The sequence below is a fragment of the Dermacentor variabilis genome, chromosome 7 (genome assembly GCF_050947875.1).
Source record: "Dermacentor variabilis isolate Ectoservices chromosome 7, ASM5094787v1, whole genome shotgun sequence".
NCBI classification, from domain to species: domain Eukaryota; kingdom Metazoa; phylum Arthropoda; class Arachnida; order Ixodida; family Ixodidae; genus Dermacentor; species Dermacentor variabilis.
Window position 1 is genome coordinate 15,101,310 of NC_134574.1, and position 18,574 is coordinate 15,119,883.

Genomic DNA, 18,574 nt, shown 5'->3' on the forward strand with positions numbered 1-18,574 from the left:
TTATAGTGAGAATTTCGTTATGGTCATGTTGACGTTTAACTGTGTTTATATTTAGCAGGAGTTTATGTCAGGCCTGTAAGTGGCAAAAATAATTGGTATGGAGGGCACAGCGCCGCGTTCATTATTTGGTAGCCAATGCGTTAATACTGCACGAACTACGTACATGAATTCTGTAGCAAGCATGTGACGCCCCCTCAGGCATAACGTTCTTTCGCCGCCAGGCTCGGTGGCCTGCCAAGCTCGGCAGGCAACATTGGTCACCGCACTGCAATAAACACCGACGAGCACGGCTGCTCGGCGTCAGTCATCGTACAGCACCATCATGCTGCGGAGTGTCCGTCAAACGGAGGGTGCCTCGAGCCCTCCCTTGTTCACGAACCCGGATGGATCGTGACAAATTGTTCAATAAATACTTAGGCTGATGCTCTGAAAATTTTCTGAAAATTATTCATGGGCACATTTACACCTTTTTATAATCTCCCCAGTAACTGAAATGCATGTGTCCCACCATTTATACCAAGCTTAAATAACATGAATCAAGCCATCATTTGCCAGCTTAATAAAATCGCCTCCGATGTTTTAGGTTCACCTTAATCTATGTCTTTTTGCATGTCAATGCAATAGCCATTTTTTTACAATTTCCCATAACATTGGAACGATCACCTTATTAGTTCTACAGTCCAGATCCGGCACTCTCCAACTTCTTTGTGCACATCACGGTAAAAAAGGATGTTGCTTTGACATGAAACAATGTGGCACTGGCATTGGAGGAAATTAAGTAGATGTCAAAAGAAAGCTTCACTCATGTTATTTAGACTTGGTAGAAATGGTGGGACGTGTATTTCACTTACTAGGGACCATATAGGAATGGATAAACATGCCTATTAACAATTTTCAGAAATAACGATTTCAGACCATCAGTGTCAAATCTTTATTGAACCCTTGTAAACAAGATGAGCAAAAAGAAAGGAGGGTGCGCAGATCAATTATTTTTTCTGTATACTTATATTTTGCACAGCACATTCCTTGTTCAATAGCAGTGGAGTTCGTGTAATGGATTGGGCTAGTTAGGGACAAGTTTTGGTTGCATACCTAGTGCAGTGTTTTGCATGTGCATTGTTACCCAGGCGGCTGGGAAGACAGATGTACGTCTGCAACACGACTGGCTTCACCAAGAAAGTGAAGTCAGTCAGCACCGAGGAAATACAATGGCATATCTACCAACCCCACACAGCTTAAAACACAACAGGAAGTGCCAAAAAATACTAGTCACAATTGCATAAAGATCAAATCAGATCAAATCTTTATGTCCATCATGTACATTACAGACGGAGGACAACGAAAAAAAGCTGCCAACAGGCGGCTTGACGAGTCCGCAGCCCCACGTAATGAGCGGCGTTTGGGCATCAGCAATGAAAAACAGTCAATAAACAAATGTGAACACTTGATCAGTGCAGAACAAAAGTAAAACACATAAAACACAATCATTCGAAAACATTGAAATAAATAAACAAATAAATGCCAGGATAAGTAAATCAGTTTTCCTCTTTTGCAAACATAGACCTAAGTTTAGCATTGGAACAAATAAGTCAAAATTAGTAGATTGATAATAGTTTAACAGTGATGGCAAAGAATAACATAGACGTTCCATGCCAGAGGTCAAGCGGGGTGCAACAACGTTCCAATATTCTCCATGTCTGGTAGCATAATAGTGCTCATTTTTTTTTAATTGTGCCAGTTTACCTAGGTTACGTATGTTATATCTCACCTCATATTTAAATCTAATACTTAAACGATAAGGGTATATATGCGCTTTATGGAAAAACCCGCAGTTGTTGCATTAAAATCAGCATTGTACACGTGGCGTAGATAGCGTTTCTACATAACGTAAATTTTTTGTAGGTTCGAAAATGTAGTTGTACCCCAGACAAGTTGGCAGTAGTTAACATGTGAATAGAAAAGAGAATTATAAGTAAGTATTTTAGGTTTTGCAGAAAGAATGTATCTGAGACGACCAATTATTCCAGTTATTCGAGCAAGGTTTGTTACTTGTGAGTTCACATGGGATTCCCAGGACATGTATGCAGTAAATGTCACACCTAGGCATTCAAAATGGTCAACAATATCTACAGGATGAGAGTTTAAAATAATATCGGCATGAGGAGGGACTGGCTTATTTTTGGCCCGAAAGATCACTGCTTTTGTTTTATTTTCGGTAATCTTCATAGAGTTGTAGGAGGACCAATGTTGTAGCTGAACTATAGTATCATTAAAATTAGAGATAAGGTGATCGACGTTACCACCAAAAAATATGGTAGTGTCATCTGCATGTATAATAAACTTCGCATTCTGATTAATATTAACAATATCATTTATATGTAGGTTGAATAGCAAGGGCCCCAATATGCTGCCTTGTGAGACACCACAATGCTGTGGAAGAACTTGTGATCGTGAGTTATTGATTTGGACAACTTGTCGCCGATGGGATAAATATGACCGCAGTTAATAGAGTTTTAGAATAGGGGCCCCAAAGAAATAGCGTCGAAGCCACTGCGCATGCGCGAGACGCAAACTGCGTTTGGGTTTTGCGTTGGGAACGCTATTTCACCGATTTAGCGGGAGCCCAAATAGCGGCCACAAAAACTTTGCGTCAGCAAACATGGCGGCCCCCATCGAAGCGACGGCTCTAACCTAGCACCAAACTATGTTCGATTCGCGGTAACGTGTGAACTTCGCAAGAGAAGTGACTGCGGTTATCGCTTTCTCTCAACTAGCGTGTCTAATGAAGATTGATTCATTAGACGCCGCTGATTCCGAATTCGATTGTGGATTTTATGGCTCGCAGGCCTAACACGGCTAAGCTTGGCTAGTGAAGGCACGTAAAGTTGGTTTGCCCAAAACTATAATTGTTTGCTGCTTACAGAATAACCTCAAAATTGTAATTAAACGCGAATACACGCAAGTCAAAATTACTATTCCTATCATAAAATGGTATACTTTATTTATTTATTTCTAATAGCTTTTATTTGACGCCGTAGTGGGCGCAACACGCTATCCGCAAACGTAAAACCCTATTCTAAAACACTTCACTTCTTCGTGCCCCAACGCTAACACCCGCAAACCTCTTTGGGACCCCAAACTATTGGGGCCCCTATTCTACAACTCTCTAATGTAACCCACACCCACGTATACCATAAATATACAACTTATCCAGCAAAACTTCATGATTCACCAAGTCAAAAGCCTTGGAGAAGTCGATGAATAAGCCAATCACTATTTTCTTGCTTTCAAATTGTATTTAAAAAATTCCTTTTGGTACAGCAAGGCTAGTTCTGTTGACATGTTCTGGAGCCCAAATTGGTGAGGTGTTATTACATTACAGCTTTCAACGAAGTTCAAGACCCCACAGTGAATTATTTTCTCGAGAGCCATTGAAAAAATTGGCAAGACAGATACCGGTCAGTAATTACCCAAGTGATTTCGATTCCCCTTTTTAAAGAGCACTACTACTTTGGCAATTTGGATATTTATTGGAAATCTTGATGTAGTCAGAAAGGTATTAAATATTATTATAATATCACCGAGTTGTCAGAGAGTTTCCTGTTCTGAAGACAGCCGCAGACGTTCGAGGTTTTGTAGGGCTATGCTCGTACTTTCGTCGTTTTGTTCCAGATTTTGCGACAATTGCTAGGCCCCTAACTAATCTTTTGAGGAAAGGCGTACAATTCGCGTGGGGCACTGGAGAAGCCACGGCCTTCTCTCGTCTCGTGACTCTTCTAACCTCACCACCCATTCTCGCCCACTTCGACCCTGATGCCCCTACAGAATTGCGTAAAGATGCCAGCGGTCATGGCGTAGGTGCCGTCTTAGCCCAGCGTCAGCGTGGCCAGGATTGCATTATTGTTTATGCGAGCCACCTCCTAGCGCCATCGGAGCGCAACTATTCCATTACGGAACGAGAACGCCTTGCTGTTGTCTGGGCGGTTGCGAAGTTCCGTCCTTACCTTTACGGTCGCCCTTTTTCCGTAGTCACTGACCATCATGCTCTCTGCTGGCTCTCATCGCTGAAAGATCCTACAAGCCGGCTTGGTCGATGGCCTTTGAGGCTACAAGAATTTTCATATTCTGTGGTGTACAAGTCTGGCCGCCAGCATCAAGACGCTGACAGCTTGTCGCGTTACCCTGCTAACGACTCTGACTCCTCCAATATTGCCAGTGCTTCTTGCGTATTCTCTGTATCACAGCTGCTTCATTTCGCCGACGAGCAACGCCGTGACGCCTAAATCAGAGCACTAATCGACCGTTTAAATAAATGAATGAATGAACTTTATTCCCGTTTTAAGAAAGGGGAGGGGCCGGGGGGAGAGAGGGAGGTCTAAGTACTCCAGTCCCGGCAGGCGTCCATCACCACATTATGTGGCTAGAAGTCCGTCTACCAGTCGTGGTAGGCCTCCGCTACCTCCTCAGCCCACCTCAGGACTCGGTCCTGTAGGGTGGGATCGGAGCTGCGCAGGGCAGTCTCCCACAGCTCCTCGCTACTAATTAATGGTTTGAGCGTGCGGGGGGGGGGGAGTTTTGATGGGGCATTGCCACATGATATGGGAGAGATCTGCTATGGGGACAGGGCAAAAGCGACACTTGGGTGTAGGGTATGTGCCGGGAAAGAATAAGTGCAAAGTGCGCGGGGTAAGAAAAGTGTGTTTGTAGTTGTCGCCACAGTATTTCTGTCTGGCGCGTTCTAGACACAGAGAGAGGTGGATACAATAGGCGTTGGTTTCTGTATAGTGTGCAAATTTCATGGAATGTGACGAGTGTGTCTTTGTTGGTGTGTTGTTGGGAGTCATTGGGTTCTAGAGTTAGGCCCATATTTGCGGCCACTCGGTCCGTGAATCCTCGAGCAGCGGCATGAGCTATTTCGTTGCCATGGAGTCTTTGATGTGCAGGAGTCCATACGAGAGCGATGTCTTTTTCTGGTGGGTCCGCGTCACCTGCCGAGGTGGTCTTGACTGATGCTGAACAAACAGTGTTGCCCCGGTTGTCTACGACCGCTATAGCATAACGATGTTTAGGGGTGTAGGCTGCAGCGTCCACATAGTACACTCCGTCAGCTTGTCCATAGCTGCGTTGTAGCGCCTTGGCTCGAAGTTTGCGGCGTTTGACGTGAAATTCGGGGTGCATGTCTCTGGGTAGGGGCTGGATGTGGTATTGGCCGTGTATGTTCGGAGGAAGTTGATGTCGCTTGCTCTCGTTGAATGGTGGAACATGATGAAGTTGCCTCAGGATCTCACGCACAGCTTCAGTGGTTATGAGTCTATGGTATTGCGATGACAGATGAGCTTCGGTTAATTCTTGAAGGGTATTTAGTGTGGCGGTGGCCATCACCCTTTGTGTGGATGCTCTAATTGGAACACCAAGAGCGACTTTGTGTATTTTGCGAATCAAGCAATTCACGGTATCCTTTCCTGCCTAGAGAGTGAGAGATACGGTAGTGCGAAGGTGATTTTGCTTAATAAAAAAGCCTTGATTAGCTGAATTAACTCCTTCACTCGAAGCCCTCCATGTTTGTTGCGTGTTTGTTGGAGATCCTGCCTATCAGGCGGAGCGTATTATCTACCGTTGTTTGTAGTGCTTGCAAGGTATGCTGATTTGCTCGGCTGCATTGGAGGTGTAATCCTAGGACCCTTATCCTGTCTACTTGGGGTATAGGGTACCCATCAATCATGAGTTGGATATTCGGGGGTGAAGTCCTGAAGCGTCTTGTGGGGCGCAGAAGGAGAAGCTGCGATTTGGTGGAGGAGCACCTGAGATTCAACTTGTGACCTACTTGTTCGACCTGATCAATTGCGGCTTGGAGGGTGTCTTGGATGTGCCCGTCAGAACCTCCGGTCATCCACAGCGTAATATCGTCCGCGTACAGTGTGAATCGGAGGTCAGGAATCTTCTTGAGAGTGAAAGCTAAAGGTCGCATAGCCAAATTGAAGAGGAGGGGGGAAAGTACTGCCCCTTGGGGCGTGCCAGTGCTTCCTAAACTTATTTGGCCAGATTGTTGGCTGCCTAATTGTAGCGTCGCAGTGCGCTTCGTGATGAAGCTGCGTATATAGCGGTAGATTTGCTCCCCGCAGTTTATACTGCTAAGTTAGCGTAGTATGGCCAAGTGGGACATGTTGTTGAAGGCGCCCTTGAGGTCGAGGCCGAGCAACGCTTGTGTGTCACGTGCGTCGCTCGGTTCGATAATGTCTTCTTTGAGCCTTAGCATGACATCCTGACAAGAAAGAGATTTGTGAAAGCCAGACATTTCCGAAGGGAACAAGTGAATATGTTCGATATATTTGGAGAGGCGTAGGTGAATTACGTGCTCCAAGATCTTTCCTATGCATGACGTGGGAGAAATTGGACGGAAGTTCTCAATGTGAATTGGCTTATTCGGCTTTGGAATGAAGATCACTTTGGCTGCTTTCCATTGTTGGGGTATCCCCCCTCTTCGAGACAGTGGTTGTAATACTCAGTGAGTTTGCTTATGGATTGCTCATCGAGGTTGCGAAGCGTTTTATTAGTCACAGTCTCGGCCTGGTGCCGCGATGGTTCGCACTTGGTTGAGGGCATGTCGAACCTCCGCTTCTGTGATGGGGCTGCAAAGCTCCTCATTGGGTTCACCAGCATAGTGGGGCCTGTGTATTTGCGTAGGAGGGGGGCATATGTTTGGAGGCCAGGTTGCTGAACATGGTCGGCAAGTCGGCTGCATGTTCATGCAGCAGTTTATTCATCTGGTGGTTATTGTGCGTCCTAGACGTGGTGGGGTCGAGCAGGTGCCGGAGCAATTGCCAGGTCTTTTTAGTGCTGAGATTCCCATGCGCTCCTTCGCAAACCTGAGTCCATTGCTGCGTCGCCAATTTCATAGCGTATTGTTGGATCTGAGAGCCTAGTTTGGCGATTCGGGGTTTGTGATTGTAACGTGCTGTTAGCCATTTCCTAAGTAACGCTTGCTTCGCTTCCCACATGTGTAGTAGCTTGGAATCAATTGTGGCCAAGGGCGTGTTTAGCGGGAGAGTGGTGGTATGGGCCTCTAAGTCTGCCTGCAAGGCATTCGCCCATCGCTCAATGTCGGTAATGGTTTCTTCGTTAGTGTTGCAGCGAGATTTTCTGAATTCCGTCCGATTCGTAAGCCTTAGTGGTTTCGTGGCTAACGGTCTGTGCTTAAAATCTACACGGAGTTCGAGGATGTAATGGTCGCTTCCCAAGTTGTTTTGGAGGTTTTGCCACGTCGCCTGAGTGATGCGGTGAGTTAGAGTGAGGTCGGGAGATGTATCTCTACTGACGTTATTTCCTAGCCGGGTAGGAAGAGTCACGGCTAGTCTCTAGGGGAGCGCGCGCTTTCCTTCTTGAAGCGCGCGCACCCCTCGAGAACGGCCGTGGAAGAGTCAAGTCATTGTAGATGGTGAAACCTTGATTTTGTATGTGCTGCCATAGAGCTCTTCCCTTAGGAGTGGATGCGGAGTGGCCCCACATTTGATGGGGGCATTGAAGTCGCCCGTTACGACTAGCGGCTATTTATTGGCGTTAGCTTTGGCCTGGTCAAGCATGTTCTCAAAGCGGTGTTGTCGAGCATTGGGAGGGCTATAAACATTCAACACGCATAGGGTGGGTTGTGTGTGGCTTTGCGGTAGAATTCTGATGAAATCGTGAGGGATTTCAGTACTGCTGAATGTGTCCCGTTTAACAAAAAGATGTCGCCTTGCAGGTACGGCAATGTTGGGCTTGTCTATGTGAGGGTCTTGAAACGTATTGTATCCAGGTAGCGTGACTTTCCCGTGTGTTTCCTGCAAGGCTATAATGTCAGGGAGCTCGTTAAGACTCTGCAGAAATAGTGTTAGACATGCGCGCTTGTTGCGGAACCCCCTGCAGTTCCACTGCCAGATGACTAGACTACGGGCTGGCTTCATCATTATTGTCATATTGAAGGACGGGAACTTGTGACGTCGCGGAGCGTCTTCCGCAGCTGTCGATTAGCGCTTGGAACCGGCAAAACTGTGCAGATGCCTCACAAATAAATGCATCAAGCTTGCTCTGTAGCCGATTTTCAAGGGCAACAAGTTTGTTTTCCAGGATGTCCATGCGGTCAGTGAGGACAAATATGGCGTTTTCAACGGTGTTCTCGGTGCCTGTTATTTCGGCATTCTTCCTTCTTGCGGGTGGGGGCTGCGTGTGTGATGAAGGCAGCATAAGGCAGCATAGGAGTTGCGGCTTCCGTCGTAGCAGTGGATGCAAGGGTGTCCATTTCTCCTGTCGGAGGACGTGTGAGTGTGGGCGCAAGCGTTTGCGGGAGTGGGTTCGAAGTAGCAGCAGGAGTGTCAGTGATATCGATGGGGGGGTGGAGCATTGCTTTGAGCTGTTTGATTTCGTGACCGTTTTAAACACTCTCCGGACGATGCTACTCTACGCCTCTTCGTCCTCCGCGACGGTACTCTGTACCGTCGCAACCTTCATCCCGACGGCTCTCAGTTCCTACTTGTAATACCTAAACACCTCCGCTCTACCGTTCTATAGAAGAGCTCCACGACACACCAACCGCAGGACATCTCGGCGTATCTCGAACCTATAACCGTGTACGTTGCCGTTTTTTCTGGCGGGGCCTTGCTCGTTCCGTACGACGTTACGTCGCCGTTTGTGAACTTTACCAAAGACACAAGAAGCCTTCCCAGGTGCCCGCTTGTTGCATGCAGCCACTCGACATCCCTCCCGAGCCCTTTCATCGTGTCAGCTTAGACCTTCTCGGACTATTTCCGGAATCTACATCAGGAAACAAGAGGGTTGCAGTCGCGGCGGACTACCCGACCCGCTACGCCATAACCCGTGCTCTTCCGACCAGTTGCGCAACTGATGTTGCGGACTTCCTCCTACATGATATCATTTTGATGCATGGTGCTCCGCGTCAATTGCTAACAGACCGTGGCCGTGCGTTTTTGGCCAAAGTCATCGACGACATCATGCGTGCCTGCTCAATACGGCATAAATTTACCACCTCCTAACACCCCCAAACGAACGGCCTCACTGAGCGCTTGAACCGCACCCTTGCAGACATGCTATCCAAATACGTTTCCGACGACCACCGTGACTGGGACCTGGCTCTACCTTACATTACCTTTGCATACAACTCTTCCCGTCTCGCAACTGCTGGCTTTTCCCCGTTTTACCTCTTGTATGGCCGCGAACCAACGCTACCACTGGAAACTGTGCTTCCGTCCGCCACAGCTTCAACTAGCGATTATGCCCGTGATGCAATCGCCCATGCTGACCATGCTCGCCAAATTGCGCGCGCTCCTCAAGTGTCTCAAGACAAGCAGAAGCAACTCTACGACCTCCGTCACCGTGATGTCCATTTTGTGCCCGGCAGCCTCGTGTCGCTTTGGTCACCTTCGCGTAAAGTTGGCCTTTGTGAAAAACTGCTTTCTTGTTACACAGGCCCATATCGCGTGCTCCGCAAAGTAACCGATGTCACCTATGAAATAATTCTAGCCACGCCCTTTACGTCCTTCGCTGTGACAACCAGTGACATTGTCCGGGTCGCCCGAATCAAGCCCAACAACTCTCCACGCGCCTTGGATATTTACAGCCCCGTGACGGTAATTTTGCCACCGGGGGGGAGGGGGGTAGTATTACGATATCATCGAGTGATGCTCAAGAGACGAGCCGCCGCGAGAACGACGAAGTTGGTCGGTGCGCTTGGGGCGAGCGAGTGTCGGCCTGTCTGCCTGGCTCCAGTGTATATAGCCTGTAATATAGCCTCTTCTGTCTGTCTTTCCACACGCAGCAATGTATTCACAAGGACTGGAGCAATTACGTCTACGACATATTTCACAGCTAGGTTTTATTTGAATTTCGTCGATATCTCTACTGCTGCTGTTGTTTAAATTTGTGATTACTGAAATGACTGCGTGTACTATGGCTGCAGAAATAAGAAATACTAAAATCCCATTTTATTGGTCATAAACATTTTTGTAGAGGAAATTCACAACAAATTTGTAACAGGAGAAGCAAAACAAACTCATTACACTTTCAGCATTGAGGGCTGGGCTATCTCTATAGCTGTTGCAGCTTAAAGTCTTTCTCGAGCACCTGTTCATGGCATTTCCCCTAGTGAGGCTGAGCACCACGTTCAACTTCACCCTTACATTTTTTGACACGGTGTACCGAAACTGGGTGTCTGCCTTTTTAACTTTGTTGAAATCTTTTTCACACTCTGCACTGCTATGCGGAAGTGTCAAAATACTCAATATCACATTTGAAAGCTTGGCATACTTAGAATTACAATCTATTTCCCGAAAATCAGAGACCACACCCCACTGCTAGTCAATCCGATCCGGAGAAGTTACTTCAGCAGGTAGATCTTCTAATTGAAGATGACTGAATTGTGCTGGAGTGTCATCCAAAGCGGAATCTATACATTGCCCCTTTTCAAGCAGCACTGGGACATGGTCAGCCAGGCACTTGAGGTCAGCAAACCTGGCATGCACAACTTGGCTACTTCAACAGTTTTTAGCAGCTCAGATTTCAGTAGAAATTTCAGTATAATGTATTCGACTACTGCTACAAAGAACCTTCTGATCTACACAAAATACTCTTACTTGGATTCGTTTTTCACGTTTTGCAAACTCTTCATTTTCAGCCTACCGATTGCAAGATCTTTGTCATTTATTTCGTTGGGAGAATGCTTCTAGTCGACATGCGTGAGCAGGTCAGTTTGTTTCATCACTGACAGTTTGACAAACCGCAGCATCAGATCTCTCAGGAGGTTATTTAGAACCTCCTGAAGCAGATGTATTTTCAGGGCACCAGACTGTAGGAACACGTTAACCTTCTTGAACTCTGGTACATTTGAAAGCAAAAAGTGACAATATGCCTTGCTGACATTTGATGATAGGAACATGAATGGTCGTTCTTCTCGATCTAGAATGTTGCTGCCTAGACTTCGGATTCACTTGGCAGGAGCCTTACTGGATGCAGGGGCACTGCTGTCCAGTCTTGGTCTCATTCTTTGGGGTCCACTGTCTGCTTCCTGTCTATGTTTCTGAGGGTCAGTGTTGGGTTCACTTGCTTTGCCAGGCAGCTTCAAGATTTGGTTAGATGGCCTTATTTCACAGTGGAGGGAGCTAAGTAGTGGCTGCCACTACTTAGTTTACGCCCCTGCCCACAGACAGCTACCTAGTGTGGACATGCTTCAAGATTTTCTTCGATTCTATGTCGTGAAGAGATTGGAAAGCCTTAAGCTTGTCCTTTCTTGTACAGCTTTTGTCGAGGTAGTAGTAAATATCCACTAGTGTGTCATTCACATTCATTGAAAGGCATGCTGTGCCTTTCTGTGCTCAGAGATTGATTAAATGGCTACAGCATGCTCAGATGGCAACATTCTCACGTTTTTATTTGAGAACAGCAGCAGCTCCATTCTTCGATCCAACCATGGCAGCCAATTGTCACACCCCATGGCGATGTAGTTTTGCAGCGATATGCTATTCTCGCCTAGCCTGTCCACAACAAGCATTTCTTTCCGTGGAGTCACCTTCAAAAGCAGGCATAGTAAAAAAGGTACTGCAAACAATATTGCCACAAAACGACACCACGATCGTATAAAGTTTTGCATTGTTTCCAATGTGATTGCTCCCGTTTGTCACGACCGAAAATGGAGCACGCCTTAGATGGGTAATCACATCGTTGATTGCTTTGGTGCCCATTCCTTTCAGGATTGCAGCAGAAGCATAGCTCTTGGCTATCTTTCAGTCTGGGAGCATTTTCTGAAAGAGTTCTCTGGCGTGGTCAGCAGCTGTGAACGGCACATTGTATTCAACCATGAACACAGCATAAAGGCATTCAGAGCAGTAGTATCGAGACCTGCTGATCGGCTGCACAACCATCAAAGCTACCCATTTGAGATCACTAGTTTTGCTCAGTCCTTGTGTTTCTTTGTGCCCAGATGTAATAGAATGTCCCAGCAACCAGCATGCGAAATATTAACATTACAGCAACACAACCCACAGAATGCATGCCTTTGTGCGACTTCTTGTTGAAAGTCAGCCGAGTAACTGGGGATAAATACTTTAATGTACTTCTTTTCCGACAATGTGTTACTTGCATGGGATTATGTGCCACAGCACTGGCAGAATGCATGATAAAGTAATAGGGTTAGCTAAAGCTAGCATGTGTTTTCGCAAATGATCATTGGCTTTGGATACAAGTCTGGTCATCATGTTCAGTGTTGCCGACATGACACCATGAGCAAGCTAGATTTAGGAGTTATAGCTACTCAATGAACCAACGCACAGTGCATTCACAAGTTCTGAACAGAGAAAATAGAAAATTGTAATATTGTAAGTGTTGACAAGGTACTCGTAAAAATGTGCAAGTAATCAGGTACTTTACAATAATACCGTAAAACTTGGTAGGTATGCATTGTGTACATTTACAATTTATTCAAATATAAGACAACGTTTTTAACATGGAAGTGCTTTATGCTGGGGTCCACAATCAACTTCCTGTAACAGATGTGACATAAGTGCTAACGCGTAAAATATGCTTTCCTTTGAGAGGCACGACACCGCCACCTAGGAGCGGTGAAGTGAAGAACTGCACCATGACACTATAGTGCCTAGAATATAATGACACTAACGAGCGCCGACAGTGAGCACTTCAGTAATCTCAGCGCAGCGGAGGCTCCAACGTGGTGTAGCCTTGTGTAGGCAGTGTCGGCTTTCTGCTGAGGTGACGACGTAGTTTCCGCACAGTGTCCCATCAGCCTTTGACACCCCTGTCACCTACAGAGGGCAGCTTCAACATGCATCAGCAGTTCTCACACACCGCCCACTGCTTTCCTTGTGATGGCACCAACTAAGAAAACTGTTGTGCGAAGCAGCGCAGAAAGGCAACAACATAGATGGGCGAATCCCGCTTTGGTCTGGCGAGAAACACGGCAGCATGAAGCAGAACGCCTTCGTGCATTTGCGGTGCATGCTGCGAACTCTGCCCTTCGTATTGCTGAAGCTGAGCCCGTCGCAACTCAACTGGCTGCCCAAGACACTACAGGACAAGACCAAAATCCTCGTACCTTCGCCAAAGCGACTTGGCACTTGGCAGCAGGATGGCGCTTGCCAAGCAAACCTGCAACACGGTCGTCGGCCCGCAAATTGTGCACCTTTTGCTGCTGCAGATCGTGAGCTCATAAGGCATGCAAATATGTAATAGTTTCTTTGAAGACACGTTTCACTTTCATGTTCTACCAGTTCCTATGACAGAGGGATCAACCATATCTTTTTCCTAGAACCCTCCCTTGCCCCAGTCACCCCCCTTATACGAGAGGCTGATAGATTAAGTTACTATTTCTATATCGTAGCCGCAGCACCACATTTTCGATAATATTTTCGATGGCAGCACGAACTGTAGCAACTAATAAGCCTTGGAAAGCAGGGTGGTGCTGTATTTTTGCATGTATAACCAATGCCGAGAATATAAAAAATTTAACAGTAAAGGCATGGTGCAAGTTACGCTTGAAAACTACAGCGAGAAATTGAACAGTACGAAAAGTAAGACAAGGCGGACAAAGCACTGATGTGTGAAGCGCTGAACTGTAACTTATGGCAGCACAGTGTGTGCTCCCATAAAGCCAAACCATAAGGCAAAATTTGTACTCCCATGAAGTCACAACTCCAGGTGAAATTCGCTATAACCCTCACTGATTATTCTGATTATGGAGACTTCCAATTATTTGGTAATTCAGGCAATCCTCGTCAAGTCTGAATAATGAGCTATAGCTACTCTATATGGCCTCATATTAGTGTACATACTTAAGTTCTTTTTCTGGGTCTCTCAACTGCACCCTCGCCTTATAATACACAATTGCCATGCTTCACAGGGCTTCGCATCAAAGGCAATGCACGACACAACTCACCCCACTGCAAAGGTGACTGGAGGATGGTGTCCAGCATGTGCGATGTCCAAGGCACCTCGTCCAAGCTGGCTTCACCGCCACGCTCCAAAGAAGGGTGCAACAAGCGGTCAAGGGAAAAAGAACTAGTCTAGAAATGCAACTGTGAAATTTAGTTTCCCGACTCATCAACAATCCACTCTCTCAGCAACTGCCTCGTTTTGCATTAGTCATCCCATGCAAGCAAATTTCCTGACCTGATCACACCATAATACTGAAAACACAGTGCAGTAATGACAAATGACAAGTGAAGACAGGACAAGCAAACAAAGAACAAGCTTTGCTTGTCCTTTGTCCTACTGCACTATGCCTTCAGTATTATGATGAATAACCAACATGCCACCACCTCTGCCACTCATAAATGTGCTTTCCTTCTTTTGGCACCCATTTCAATGAAACACCTGCTCTATGGGTAATGAGTTAGTCAATTTCATTGCCAATTTAGCTCAATAATTGCAGTTATAATTATATCCGCTCAATGAGACACCCATGATCACCAGAATTTTTATGCAGGCCATGGAACCCCGTGCCAGACATAAGGTATGCAGACATAAAATTCTGTTATAATTAATGTCTTACACTGGATGCATTTGCTACACTGCTTGGCCACATCTGTGCTCACTTCACTGTGCACACCAACCCAATAAACCTCTTTAGAGATAACACATCTTTTGGATGCAGTGATGCAGGCAAAAAATTGCACAGCCACGTGATTAGAAGTTCCAAAGATCATTACTGTAAGTAGTTGAATGCGCACCACACTTTCCTCAAGGCATCACATTCTAGTGGAGTCACGCAAGCTTCATTTGAATAAATATTGTAGCTGGGCTAGTTGGTTTATAATGCTTAAAGAAAAGATACTGCACAATATACAGACAAGCATGAAAAGGTAGCGACACTGACAAGAGCAAACTTTCAAAGTTAGAAAGTTCGTGCTTGTCCATGTCACTATGCTGTCGTGCCTGTATGTTTTTCACTGTTTTCTAATTGCAACAAATGTTGAACGGCCTTTGTCCTGTGCTCTGCTCACCACGACATGGAGGACTCTGCAACACATCTTTCTTTGCCGGCTTTCAAACAGACACAAAAGAAAGAGGGGCTATGGCATATAAGTTCTGCAAAAGGTGGAGGAAAATCCCTGCACTTAGGCTTGCTGATTGATTTGGCTTTGTGCTGCAAACTGCGAGCCTCCTGGTTAGCTCAAATTGCACTCTGGAAAGGCGGTGGCCATGGGTTAGATCCCAGGACCATGAGAAATTTTTTTCAACTGCGACGCTTTCTTTCTGCAAAGCCCGCATAGATTTTCTTTGTAGCTTCATGCTATAAGGTTGGGTGGACAACAGACCGCCCTTTCACTGTTTTGGGGCGAGCGTCAGTGACGGAGCGCTTACACACCTATCACCCACTTTTTTAATCACAAAGCTTCAAAATCAGCCTACCTCTGAAGCCATCTGAAAACACGAGTTCAATGACATTGCGGGGTGTATGACAATAAAAATTAATTGTTGCACTAGTTGGTCTTGCATTGCTGATGAGCACAACAAAAAGCCACTACTGCAAAATGTGGAGCACAAAGCGTAACGCCAGTGGCCCAATGTTGAGGCCAGAGGTTATAGCGCATGTGCACAAAGTGTCACACAATGTTAAAATGGGTGCCATCCGTAACGGTCCGCCTCTAGCTTTTATTGCCCTTGAAGTTGCTGTGAAAGCAGACGAGGTTACCATGGAAGGTATGAGGGACCCTTCATTAAGTTCTCCAGAGGTGTGGTTTATGCCATCCCCATGTCGTGCAGTAAAGTGTATATCGGTCAAACTGAATGTTGTGCGAACGATTGCTTAAGGGAGCACGAGCAAAAAGTAAGCAAATAAGAATGCAAGGGCAAACATACGGTGGCCAATGTTACAGCGTGCGGTTGTCAGGCTCGTTTCTCGGAGACTACCATTCTGGGCACGAGCAGCAACACGCCTTCTAGATTTGCATTGGAAGCCTTTTTTATTATAAATATAGAGATCATTATATGTGAGCTGTCAATTGCACTTCTTAACTCAAAGTTGACTTCTTGAGCAACCGGCATTGAATGGCACATGTTCTGCTTGTGATCTGCCCCATTTTATTGTTTTATTTTATTTATTTATTTAGTCATACTGTTAACCCTCACTTGACAAGGAACAAGTTGACAAGGAATTTCAAGTCTTCCGCAGCTTGTCTGTTCAGCGCATCTCGATGCAACGCCATGATGGCGTCGCCAGCCATCTTCTTCCTCGCCCAGGAGAGCAAGATGACAGTCCCCGCCCCCCTTCTCCCTCGATCCGGCGCCTTCAAGATGGCGATCAATGGCGTGGCGGACAGACGCATCCTCGAGCGGCCGGCCAACGTGACGCCCGGCCCGAACTCTGCGAAGCCAGTCGAGAGTTCGCACCCCATTGTTACCAATTTGGTTCACCTCAGCACATCGCATCCAATCCAGCCTGTCCGGCAAAGCACAATACCTGCCGTGTGTGCGGAAAAGTGGGTCATTACGCTTCGGTTTGCCGTTCGAGGAACCGAATGCAGCGAAAGTCTCCTGCTCGAACGCAGCTTGTTTCCGTTTTCCGTTACCGCTGATACAGAATCAGCCACAACAGTCCCGTTTGTGCTTACAATTCAAGCACCGAATTCCGGTCCGCCAACAATTTGCGCCGAAGTCCTCCTTGCGAATACTACACTCAAGTTGCCCGTGGACACAGGAGCTACGGTGTCGCTGGTGGACAGCTCCCTATACAAAGAATATTTCAAGGTTTTTCCATTACCTCCTTCGAGTCTTCGACTCCAGAATTATTCGCAGCAAGACATACTGCCTTCAGGACGTTTCTCCGTGCTTGTCAAGTTGTGCGTTTTTCTTAAAATGAGCAAGCCAAAGATGTCATTTTCAATTATGTAAAGATATCATCACTAAACACGCGTGTTACAGTGCTAACATGTGTTCTTCTGTAACTCATGACTTAACTTTTGTTGCGATGAGAGCGAGTAGCGCCTTTTCTTCTCAAGGGAGAGGTGATGTGGTACCCTGTGTTGACTTCTTGTTTCGGTTTTGGGTCGTTACGTCAGGGCGCCGCTCAGAGCCAAATGCTGTAAGTTGCCTGCAGCGTTTCACCTCACGGAAATAAAATCATTCTTTGTCCGGTCCCCGACTGAAGCAGTCCGGCTCTTTCTTGCGGCTCTTTAGGCCTCATGCCATAGCTCTTCCGTTCGGCCACCCCGTCGGAGCTACAACAGGTGCCTCGAGCCCTCCCTTGTTCACGAACCCGGGTGGATCGTGACACTGGCGACAACACCCACGGATCGTCCCACGCTGCCGCGAGCAGCGAAACACCACCCCCACGTTACTGCCGCCATGACGCTGTACGGAAGGCTCGAGCCGTTCGATAGAGATGGGTCCTCTTGGCCAATATACGAGGAAGAAGTCCACGAGTTCTTCCGGGCAAATGAAACACCCGAGGCCAAACAGCGGGACATTTTCTGGCCAGCTGCGGGACCCGCGTCTTCAGTCTCCTGCTCGACCTTTTCAAGCCAGCCATGCCCTATGTTAAGACGCTGGGTGAGCTGGTCGCCATACTGCGCTCGCAGTTCAACCCAGAACCGTCGACACTAGCGGAGCGTTTCCGCTTCAACAACCGGAGCCGCGGGAAGGAGAAACCCTCGGGCAGTTCTTTGCCGTGCTACGAGGGTTAGCGAGTGCCTGCATTTTCGGGGACCAGCTGGACCGGCTGCTCCAGGACCGTTTTGTCTGGGGTATCAACAACCCCGCCATGCAGACTCGACTCCTGGAGCTTCCCGAGCCCTCGCTGGGCGCCACCGGGAAGGCAGCGCTGGCAATGGAAGCTGCCGCCAAAGATGCCGGCGAGATTGTCCGTACGACTGGCTCACCGTCGGCGGAAGCGGCGGTCAAGAAGTTGGCGACAAAGGGCAGTACCTGTGGTTGCTGTGGTGGTGCCCACTCCCCCTCACATTGCCAGTTCTCTCAAGCACAATGCTTTACGTGCGGGAAAACTGGGCACCTAGCATGTGTATGCCGAAGGGGGAGGACGAACAGCAAATAGCTGCAGCCTGATTCAAGCCGAGGTACCACACAAGCCCGCGGCATGGGTAGCTGTCGCAAAGGTACGCGGCGGGGGCGTGCGGCAGAAGGCCCGAGTTCTTCCGCGGCCCCCTCCACGTCGTGGCTGAAGACCCGCTGATTTTCGACATGTGGCCCACAGGCTTTGTACCGTCGTCTGTGCCGTCATACATGCTGACCGTCCAAATCTGTGGGCACCCCATTTCCACGGAGCTGGACACAGGGGCCAGCGTGTCAGTAATGGCCGGGAAACTCTTCAAGTGTACTTTCCCCAGCGTGTCCATCGAGGCTTCGGGCATGATGCTGCGCAGCTACTTCGGGCAACTCTCACAGGTCAGCGTTCCCTTTGGGGACAGCGAGGCAAACAGGATCTGCGAGGATTTCAAGGTTACCACCAACACCGTCGCTACCATCGAGAAGTACCCGTTGTCCCGGATTGAAGATCTCTGGTCTGCGTTGTCCGCTGGACAGAAGTTCACCAAGCTCGACCTCAGAGATGCTTACCAGC

The 18,574-nt window shown here is 47.4% G+C and overlaps 1 protein-coding gene across 7 annotated transcripts in view; it reads right to left on the reverse strand.

Annotated features, from left to right (window-relative positions):
- Nucleotides 1-18,574, reverse strand: part of brun (trafficking protein particle complex subunit brun) — a 747,330-nt gene that overhangs the window by 119,931 nt on the left and 608,825 nt on the right. For 6 of the 7 annotated variants that reach the window (XM_075698272.1, XM_075698271.1, XM_075698269.1 and 3 more), the window contains exon 21: nt 13,934-14,027. The exons of the other annotated variant lie outside the window; for it this stretch is intronic. In XM_075698272.1, the coding sequence (XP_075554387.1) occupies nt 13,934-14,027 (94 nt within the window). The remainder of the gene's footprint in view (nt 1-13,933; nt 14,028-18,574) is intronic. 7 annotated transcript variants of the gene reach the window in all.